The sequence below is a fragment of the Macrotis lagotis genome, chromosome 1, assembly GCF_037893015.1.
Source record: "Macrotis lagotis isolate mMagLag1 chromosome 1, bilby.v1.9.chrom.fasta, whole genome shotgun sequence".
Taxonomy (NCBI): domain Eukaryota; kingdom Metazoa; phylum Chordata; class Mammalia; order Peramelemorphia; family Peramelidae; genus Macrotis; species Macrotis lagotis.
In genome coordinates this window covers 399,372,676-399,383,945 of record NC_133658.1, presented here as the reverse complement: position 1 = coordinate 399,383,945, position 11,270 = coordinate 399,372,676, and the positions used below count along the sequence as shown (strand labels likewise).

At 38.2% G+C, this 11,270-nt stretch overlaps 1 protein-coding gene across 1 annotated transcript in view; it reads right to left on the bottom strand.

The window, feature by feature from the left end:
- CCDC69 (coiled-coil domain containing 69) overlaps nt 1–11,270 on the bottom strand; it is a 38,694-nt gene that overhangs the window by 16,496 nt on the left and 10,928 nt on the right. Inside the window, exons 3-5 of the mRNA XM_074212582.1 lie at nt 4,691–4,815; nt 4,065–4,152; nt 1,147–1,220 (exon numbers count right to left, since the gene is read on the bottom strand). Coding sequence (XP_074068683.1) covers nt 1,147–1,220; nt 4,065–4,152; nt 4,691–4,815 — 287 coding nt within the window. The remainder of the gene's footprint in view (nt 1–1,146; nt 1,221–4,064; nt 4,153–4,690; nt 4,816–11,270) is intronic.

Below are 11,270 nucleotides of genomic sequence, written 5' to 3'. Positions count from 1 at the left end.
AGGGGAGAAGGAATCAGGAAAATCTTCATGTAAGAGAAAGCATATTTTAATCTTGAGGGGATCTAGGGACTCCAAGGAGCAAAGACAACAAGGGAGAAGGGAGAGGAAGGAAGGGGAATAAATATGCATATAGTAACTATTATGTACTAGGCCTAGTACTTGACCAATAGTATTTCATTAGATCCTCTCCCTATAGAGAAAGTCTGCTATTTATCCCCATTTTATAATTGAAGAAACAGAGATAGAGTTTAAGTGATGTACCCAAAGTCAAATAACTAGTGTCTGTGTCTAAATTTGAACTCAGGTCTTCAGGACTCAAGCCTAACCCAGAGAAAGGCATGTAGGACCTAGTAATAAGCCTGAATAAAGGTCACAAAGACAGGAAATCTCATACACAGGGAACAGTAAGTAAGAGCAGACCAACCTGGCTGGAATTTTTAGTGCATGGTAGATGGGTGGTAACAGGAAATCAGTATGGTAAGCTAGATCAGAGCCTGATTGTGAAAGGTTTTAAATATTTAAATAATTTAAATAAAAATTTAAGAGAGGTGTTGGTATTTTATCCCTGAGGCAATTAGGGAACCACTGACTACTTGAATGACATGGTTGAACTTGTATTAAAATTCCCTTTATAGGGATGGTGACCTGTAACAGTGAAGGAAAATCACTGAACCCCATTACTAGAATCATTATTTTTGAAATAAAAATTTAAAAATATTAAAAATAATTTTTTTAAAGCTAATAGCTACTTTTCTAGTATATCATTAATGCTTAAAGCTTGACCATTAAAATTTAATTCCTTGAGTTTCAGCTATGTCTTTTTTTTCTGATTCAATTTAAAATACAGAGCCCACTGAGATGGGGGATACATTAAACCATTAAAACAGTCTTCAACACTTTAGCATGAATTTGTCAGACTTTCTTCCTTAAAAAAGGATTATCTCACTTAAAGAATTGGAAGACACAGGGCACCAAAGAGAAACTAAGATGACTCCTTGGGCACTATGAGATAAGACCAGTTTGAGGCAAATTTGAAGATTAACCAACCCACCAGGAAAAGTCTGTCCCATACAGCTTTCCTTCCCAGTCTCTCCTCCCCAACACCTGTGCTGTTGCACACCTCATGCTTCCTATCACTCTGTTCACCTGCAGGGCTGCCTTGGCCACCTGGAAGGAATCCATGAGGGCCACCTTCTCTTTTTCATGTGAGGCCTGAAGTGCTGCAGGGAAAGAGTACCATGGTTAGCTCAGCTATTAAGCCTTGCATCCTCCCCACCAGATCCCCCTCATCCCCCAACCAAGAAAATGTCAGCTGCTACCAGAGGTCTGAAGAATATAAGATTCAGTCAGACAACCAAGAAAGAATTGGCAAATAATAATTTCTAGGCACATTCAACATTTTAGCCCAATCTTGTAAAAAGAATTTTAAGAAGCAAAAGACCTTAATTCTAATCACTGTTCTACTCCCATTTCACTGTGTGACCTTGGAAGTACCTCCTCCTCCCTGAATCTGTTTCATCATCTATAAAATAAATATAACAACTTCTTCCTATCTCATAGGATAGTTATAAAGATCAGATGAGATAGAGTTACAAAGAGAAAGTAATTGTTATCAATAATAGTAATTCTAATACTACTAGTAGTAAATAAATAATAATGGCTATAATAATAATAGCATTTAGATAATATTTTAAGCCTCACAAAGAGCTTTACAAATATTATCTCATTTGATCCTCACAACAACCCTGGAAAGTAGGTACTATTATTATTCTCATTTTATTGGATGAGGAAACTGATGCAGATAGGGCTTAAGTGATTTTCCAGGATCATGTAAACTACTAAATGAAGTCAAATCTCAACTCAGACCTTAACTTCTTCTCTAGCATCACCAGCTGACTCTGACTCAATCACAGGTTGATCCTCCTAGAATAATGGGAGCTGCTGGGGAGTATGAAGAAATAGTCAGGTCTGACAAGTAAGGACTGAGGCATATCACTTGAACTACAGGTTCAATAATTCCTCAGCCCAGATGAATTTCCTGGGTTGGTTTCCTTTGGGATTATAGAAAAGAATTCTGGATTCTGGAGTCTAGTATGAAGATGTTTCTCCCTTTGTTCCCTTAAATGGAGTAGTGCATTAACAAAATGATTTTTGTATTCATGGAATGGCTGGATTTAAAAACCATCTTTCAGATTCAGAAATACCTTTAATGGAGAATCTTTAACAGGCTCATAGAACTAAAGTCATAAAGGATCTCAGAGACCATGTGTGTAGTCTGATTCCCTTATTTTAGGTGAAGAAAATAAAACGAAGTGAGGTTAAATGACTTTTTCAACGTGTTACAAATAGTTTCAGAAGTAAAATTTGAACCCAGATACTCTTTCTCTATAGTCACTATTTTCCCCACTATACCATAATCTTTCTCTTAGAAAGATTATGGAATTAGAAATCAAGATGCCTGGGTTCCAAAACCAGTTCTGTCTCTAATTGTGGGAAAACACTCAAATGCTAAAGGCCCTAAATTCTTCTTAGAGGAATTTGATGGGAATTGACTAAGTTGATACCTGTTCTAAGTCCTAACTCCTCTCCATTATACTAACAGTCTATTATGATTCTATGCCTATTCTATTCTATTCAATTTAGTAGAAACAACACAGGAAGCATGGAAATACATTCCAGAATTGGGGGGGAAGGGTGTTCTCAGGTGTGGTTCCCCAACTTCAGGCACCTTGGTGAGGCACTTCCTATTACCTGATTTCAAACAAGAGGGACCATATTTCCCCAGGTATGACAAGACATTCCTAATCCAACTCCACCCCATAGTAGTGTCCCCAGAAATATTTCCTCCCATTTCCAATCAACAAACTCTATGAGCCTAGGAGTGAGGCCTTTTCTCAACCCAAGAAGGAGCTGTATCAGTCACAATATCTCTGCCTCTTTCTTTTTTCCTCACTCTTGTGGTCATTCAGGACTGAGGTGAGGAAACCAGGTCAAGAGTAACTTTCAGACATTTTTAGGACCACATTTAGACATGAAGACAAAAAGGCCTTTAGCAAGGGAAGTCTGCTATCTTAGGAATAATGAGAGAAGTTAACATTCCTGCAAGAACAGGGAATACATGCATGCATGCTTGCACTTATATATAGGAAGAAATGGACCAAATAAACAAATAAAATAGACTCAGATTTCTCTATAAGAATATTTTCATCTTTAAAAGTGTCAGGGGGCAACTAGGTGGCATCAGGGGCAGCTAGGTGGCGTAGTGGATAAAGCACCGGCCTTGGAGTCAGGAGTACCTGGGTTCAAATCCCGTCTCCAACAATTAATAATTACCTAGCTGTGTGGCCTTGGGCAAGCCACTTAACCCCATTTGCCTTGCAAAAACCTTAAAAAAAGTGTCAGTACCCAAAAAGCACTGAAACAGTGGTCAGAGTCAAAATAGTAAGACTTCAATTGGGTGTTCTTTGCCATATCACTTCAATAGAATACCAGAATCCCCTTTCACACTAATTCAGGACCACAGACAGCATCTAGTTGACTGAGATAAAACTTTAAGCTGTTAGTAATTAATATCCTTCAGAGGGTAAGCCAGAGGTACCCTGGATAGAGTACCAGTCCTTGAGTCAGGAATATGTAAATTCAAATCCAGCCTCAAACACTTAGTGGTTGTGTGACCTGGGCAATTCATATAGCCTCAGTTTACTTCAGTTTTCTCACCTATAAAATTAGGATAATAATAGGACCTTCCTCTCAGGGTAGCATGCTGCTAAATAGGAATATTTGGACTAGCTCCAAATTCTTCTAACTTGGCCCAGAGCTCCTACTGAATCTTTTACTAAACTCACAAATCTGAATTTAGAGTGTTTGGAAAGACCCCGCAATAATGGCTGATATATGCTGCTCAGGGGCTCCTACACCAGTTAGTGGAACTTTGGCTCAAAGGACAATCCCACAAGTGAAGGTCTGGGCAAGACTATGATCCCATGTGAGCCAAGGTCAGTTACTTCCCTAAGAAGACAGGGGTTCTCTCATCCCAGAGTCTAAGGTTTGTGAGGGTCCCTTACCTTGCAAGGTCTCTTCATGTTCCCTTTGCAGTACTTGGAGCTGCTCAGCAAGTTTTTCACGAAGTTCTAATTCCTGTTCATCCACCACCTGGAAATAAGGCAAGCCCAGGGAGAGTGGGATAGAATCAATTAGTTCCCTACTATTATAATTCCAAGGGCAAGTTTCATGGACATCAGGACTGGCAAGAACCTTAAAGATCACAGTCTGACTCACTCATTTTACAAAGGAGGAAACCAAATTCCAGGGAAGTAAAGGGATTTACCCATGATCACAAAAAGAGTTAGTTGTAGGATAATTAGAAAAAAATTTTTAAATTTAAAAAAAATTTTAAAAGTTAATGGCAGAAATTGGAAAGCAGGTCTCATGACTGTGAGTTTAGTGCTAATGCAAAGCATATATAGTGAACAATATAGAAAATTCCTTTTTTGCTCTTAGTAATCAGAAGTTTAAAAACATCAAGGAAAGCAATTCCAAGGCTATTGGCATTGGACTCTTCATTATGGAATGACTGTTTCTTGGTAATTTTCCTCCCATATTCCTCTGAATGTTACCTCCTTCCATGCAGGAAGGTAGATTATATCCTGAGGAAACCTATACGATAAAGGAAACTGAGCCAGGAACCCACCTGGATTTCTACTTCCCTGGTCTGATGCTCTGGTCTTAACTTCTCAAATTCCTCTTGATGCTTTTGGAGAACATGGACCATGTCCAATTGCTGTTGTTCATCATGGAAGAGATGGGTATTTTGGTCTATAAGGGAAAACCAGATCATGAGACCATTGGGGTAGTTGAGTGGTGGGATTGGGGTAGGATATAGCCAGAAGGTATGGCTAATATGGTTCCTATCCGCATGAATAGGAGGGCAACAGAGTTAAGTGGAGGATGCTGGTCCAAGAACAATCATTAGGGAACAATCAAGATCTTTAATTATATAATACTTATTAACTTTTACCAGACTTATAATTTCATTAATCTAGATAACTCTTAATGAGGTTACAGTCCTCTAGAGAAACATGGAACAAATGACAAGAACTGCTGCTGAGTGAAGGAAGCAGAACCAAGAGAACATTGTAAAAATTAACAACATTGTGAGTTGATCAACTTTGATGCATGCAGTAACTCTCAGCAGTTCAGAAAACTAGGATAGTCCTGGGATTTACTGTTCTGGATAATGCTATCCACATTCAGATGAAGAAAAACAAAATAAAACAAACAAAAAATTACAGAATTTGAATGAACACTATGATCACTTTTTAAAAATTTCTTATGTTTTTCCTTCCTATCTTATGGTTTTCTTTCTTTTCCCTTAGTTCTAATTCCTCATACAGAAAATTACTAATCTATAAACATGTTAAACATAAATGGATATATATAATTTTACTAGACTATTCACTGCTGAGGGGAGGGGGGAGGGAAGGAAGGGTGAAAGGAAATTATATAACATAGATATGCATGTACATGTGTATGAATGTTGAAAAATTTTTATATCATGAAATTGAAAAAATAAAATACAGTATCAATTGGGGGATAAAGGAGTTTGAGGTCTCATTATAGAGTTTTTCTTAGGGAAACACAATAATTCCTATCTGTGCCAATTTGGGATTAGTTCATTAACATTTCTAAATTATCTCAAAGTTATTGGTAAAACTTTAACATGAACAAATCCACATTATATCAAAACTCCCAGAACCTTTTGATGTTCTATTAGTCAAGGTTCATAGGACAAGAAATTTTGACAAATAGCACCTAGATAGGTTCTCCAGGTTCAACACATAGTATCAGAATGTGAGTATTGGTTAATATGATAAAATTTGTGAATTATTCTCCTTCGATGGTTGGGATGATTTGAATGTGCCTTCAAGGTTTCCCTCTGTAATCTTATTTTCTGTTATTATCCCTTTATTTTGACTACTTACAAACTAATGATACTGATGAGAAGGAATAGGGGTAATCAGGAAGATGAGAACAAGGGTAAGCCACTTCCATTCTTTGAGCCTCAATTTCTTCATCAATAAAATAGGCATAATATCTGTAGATTCGTGAGGTTATTACTCAAAAAACATTTATTAAGCAATTGCTATGAGCAAAGTATTGGGAAAACAAATGCAAAAACCTGTTATCCACCCTCAAGGAACTCATCTTCTAATGAAGAAGAGAGCATGCAAACAATGATTTAATTACAGGAACTATATAGAATAGGAAAAAAGTAATCTCAGAGGAAAGACTAGCACTTAGGTTGGGGTTGAGGCAAACTGTGAAGGTTTGCTTAAATTTTAGGTGAACCTTGAAGGAAGCCAACAGGTAGCAGTCAAAAGGGTGATCTTGGAGAATAAACCAGTGAAAAGGTATTAGAGTAATTATAATGTGCGAAATCCAATAGAAAGCATTTATTGCTGGTTTGGAGAGTACATGGAAAAGAGAAATAAAAAGACTAGGGCAGCAGCTAGGTGGTGCAGTGGATAGCACATTGGTCCTGGAGTCAGGAAGACCTGAGTTCAAATCCAACCTCAGACAGTTTATAATTACCTGGCTGTGTGACCTTGGGCAAGTCACTTAACCCCATTGCCTTCCAAAAAAAAACCTAAGAAAAAGACTAGAAAAATTGGAAGGGACAAGGTTGTAGATGCTTTAAATCCAAAGAGCAGATTTTATGTTTGATTTCAAAGATAAAAAGAAATCATTGGAATTTCTTGAAATGGGGTGTATGTGTGTGTGTGTGTGTGTGTGTGTGTGTGTGTGTGTGTGTGTGAGAGAGAGAGAGAGAGAGAGAGAGACAGACAGAGAGACAGACAGAGAGAGAGAGAGAGAGAGAGAGAGAGAGAGAGAGAGGCTTTGTTGTGATGGTTGTTGTTCCTCCTTCATTCAGAAGAGAAGCAAAAACACCAAGAGGGTGAATTGGATTTAAGTGACATAGGACTGTGCAAAGTGATCAAGTCTCACTCTATCCTCCAGAGTCATCTGAGTCCACTGGAAGTCATATGCCAGAACAAGTGGCCAAGACTGGCATCCTGTACTTTAGCAAAATTTCTTTGGCAGCTGAATGGAATCTGGATTGTAGTGGAAAGAAATGTAAGGCAAGGAAATGAGGGAGGCTATTGCAATAATTCAGGTGAAAGATGTAAAAGCCTGCACCATGATGATAGCTTTTAAAGTAAAGGTATACAAGCAATATTGTCAAGGTAGAAATGACAGGACTTGGCAATAAACTGATTGGAAGGGTGGTGGAGCCTTCAACAAAAAAATAGGGAAGTGTGAAAGAAGGAAGGGTTTGAAGGGAAGAGTTCTGTTTTGGTGATTTGAGAGATCTGTAGGACCTCTAGTTCAAGGTATCCAAAAGATAATTGATGATGTGAATCTGGAGGTCAGAAAAGACTTTAGGGCTGGAATTCCTTTTCATTGAAGTATTAGTGATTGATAAAGGCTTAGAAAAAGATCACTCCCAGGGAAGAACTTCAACATAGAGATTTTGCCTACTGTGGTAAGCCTTCCAAAGGAAAGCTTTTTGCTTAATCTTACCCACTCCTAAATCACACCACATAAGTCATGCTTTCCAATAATGGCAGCCCTGGTTTTGATTACTCAAAGAACAGTGATATTTCTTTAAAGAACCCTTTGACTCTCCCATGTAATGTATATAAGACTTACGTGGCTGCCTTTAACCTCATGAAATAGCTGTCCCTTATGAAAAACTTATGTAGAGGAGGACCTGGGGATGGTGTGAACCTGACTTGTTAGCACTTCAGGGTTAGGGTGGGGAAAGAACTTCCCTTCGGACCCTGTGGTCTGGAGGGAAGGGGAACCTGCTCTGTGGGTTGGCTGGGTAGAGCTTTCTTTTTCCCATGTAACTATCAATTGAAGACAAGAGCCAAAGCCTTCTCCTTCCCTTCTCAAAGAAGACCCATATACTACTACACTTATCTAGTTCTCAACTAGACAGTCAACTTTGAAATTCATGATAGAACAGAATAGTTAAAAAGGAAATAAAATTAGAATGAACCTTAGAGATTATTTTGTTCAACATTCTAATTTTACAGCTAAAGTAATTGGGAGAGATTACTCCAAATGCCTGAAAGTTATGACTCTAACCAAATTCTAGAGTGGTGGAACTCACAGAAAGACTGAGTGAAATAATTTTCTGGTCCAAGACAACATGAAAGATCCATGGAAAGGATCTGTTCCACTGGGATAGGAAAGGGCTAGGGACCAAGCCTGAGTCATCCAGGAACAGCCCTTGGGGCACCTGGATCCCTGGGGGGCTCTTGAGTCTGTGGCAGTGGGGTGGTTTCTAGACCTCTCAGCCCAGGGATTGCCAAGGACAAATTGAAAGGTAGTCAGGAAAACTCTACTGTACCAAAGTAAGCACTGAGCCCAGGGCACGTCAGGTCTTAATGTAGCCCCAGTCCCAGGAACCTGCAGAGCCACCCAGCAGCTGCTTCCAGAGTGCTCAGTCCACAGAGGGTAAGGGGATTGGGGGGGAATGCAGAGGTCACTTCACTATCCCTAGGACAGGACTTTGTTGCTTTGCTTATACTCAGATCCAGGATGTACCCTGGGGTTCCAAACTGCCATAGTGGAGCAGGGGCCCTATTAATAGTTCTGGGGGGCTTGTGGGCATCCACAGAACAGAGCACAGGTCAGGAGAGTAATCAGAGCCTCTCATAAGACCTTGAAGGAGTTGAGGTCTCTGGGGGTTGTCTCAAAAACAATCAAAAGCTCAGGAAAGTGCATCTTCCACATTGGAAGCAGAGCCCTGCCTTAACAAAGAGTTAAAATCAAGTCATAGGTTGAAGAAGTGAGCAAAGAACAGAAGAAAAAGAATTTGACCACAATTACTTTGATCCCAGGGATCCCAGGGAGTAACAAAATATACACTCAGAAGATGACAAAGTCAAAGCATCTGTATCCAAAACCTCAAAGAAAAATTGAATTGATCTCAGGCTATGGAAGAGCTCAAAAAAGATTTTGAAAATCAAGTAAGGGAAGTAGAAGAAAAATTGGGAAGAGAAATGAGAGTGATGTAAGGAAATCATGAAAACCAAGTTGGAAGCTTAGTGAAAGAGATACCAAAAATTACTGAAGAAAATAACATCTTAAAAATCAGTTTAGATCAAATGGAAAAAGTAGGCAAAAAGGTCAATGAAGAGAAGAATGCATTAAAAAGGCAGAATTGGCCAGATGGAAAAGGAGATAAGAAAGCTTTCTGTAGAAAATAATTCCTTCATATGTAGAAAGGAGCTAAGGGAAGTTGATGACTTTATGAGAAATCAGGAAACAATAAAACATAACCAAAAGAATGAAAAACCAGAAGGAAATGTGAAATATCTCATTGGAAAAACAACTGACCTGGAAAACAGATCCAGGAGAGAGATTTTAAAAATTATTGGCTATTTCAAAGTCATGACCAGGAAGAGAGCCTAGACTTCATTTTTCAGGAAATTCTCCAGGAAACTTGCCCTGATATCCTAAAAACAGAGGGTAAAAGAGAAATTGAGGGAATCCACTGATCACCTCCTGAAAGAGATCCTAAAATAAAAACTGTTAGGAATATTATAGCCAAATTCCAGAACTCTGAAGTCAAGGAGAGAATATTACAAGCAACCAAAAGGGAAAAATTCAAATATTGTGAAGCTACATCAGGATTAACACAGGATTTAGCAGCTTCTACATTAAAGGTTCAAAAGGCTTTGAATATGATATTCTGGAAGGCAAAAGAGCTTGAATTATAACTGAATTACAACTACTCAGCAAAACTGAACATCCTCTTTCAGGGGAAAAGATGGACATTTAATGAAATAGGGAACTTTCAAACTTTCCTGTTGAAATGACCATAGATGAACAAAAAGTTTGATCTTCAAGTACAGGACTCAGATGAAGCATAGAGGGGGTGGAAGGGAAAGGTAAATTATGAGGGATTTGAAGATGTTGAACTACTTGTATTCCTGCACGGAAAGATGATACAGATAACTCATATGAACCTTCTCATTTATTAGAGCAGTTAGAAAGAGCATATATAGACAAGTCACAGGAGGGAGCTGAATATGAAGGTATAATATATTATAAAGATGGAGTTAATGGGTGAGAAAGGAATGTACTGGAAGAAAGGGAAAGGAAAGGTAGAATGGTTTAAGACATGCCATGTAAAACAGGCAAGAAAAAGTTTTTAGTAATGGAGTGGAAGGGGAGGAGAGGGGGAATGACTGAATCTTCATTCTCATCAGAAGTAGCTCAGAGAGGGAATAATATACACACACTCAATAGGGTATGGAAATCTCTTACCCTAGAGGAAAAAAGGAGAGGAATGGGATAGGAGAGAGGGGACAGGGGCAAGGGAGGTATAGGTGATAGAAGAGAGGGAATATTATGGGAGAGGGCAGTCAGATACAACATACTTTTGAGGAGGGACAGATTGAAAGGAGAGAGAATAAAGGGGAGTGGGGAGGAATAGGGTGAAGGGAAATACAGCTAGTAATGGCAAGTGTGGAAAAAATATTGAAGCAACCTCTCTGATGGACTTGTAATAAAGAATGTGATCCATTCTGAGATCAATTCAATTTTTCTTGGAGGTTTGGATACAGATGCTTTGATTTTGTCATATGAGTGTAAATTTTGTTACTCTTTGGGATCAAAGTAATTGTCTACGGTCAAATTCTTTTTCCTCTGTTGTTTGCTCATTTCCCCAACCTATGACTTGATTTTAACTCTTTGTTAAGGTGGGGCTCTGCTTCCAGGATGGAATGTGACACCTGAAAACAGAATGAAGTACACTTTTTTTCTCTTTATTTTTCTTGCAGTTTCTCTATCTTTGTGGGGGGGGGGAAGGGGGGTTATGTTTACTTTTACAACATGACTATTGTAGTAATATGAAAACAAATAAATTTTTTTAAAATGTAAAAAAAAGAAAAAAGCAATTGAGAACAAAATGAGAGACAGGATTTGCTCAAGATCACAATTAATTTAATAAACTTTAAGGTCACATTTTAGAAGAACACTGATAATTTAGAAAGTGTCCAGGGACATATGTACAAAAGTATTTATAATATTTCTTTTCATTGTGGCAAAGAACTAGAAACTAAGAAGGTACTCAGCAACTTGGGAATGGCTGAACAAATTTTGGTATATAAATATAACAGAATATCATTGTGTTGTAAGTAATGATAAAAGAAACAATGTCAGAAAAATCTGAGAAGATTTAAATGAACTTACAT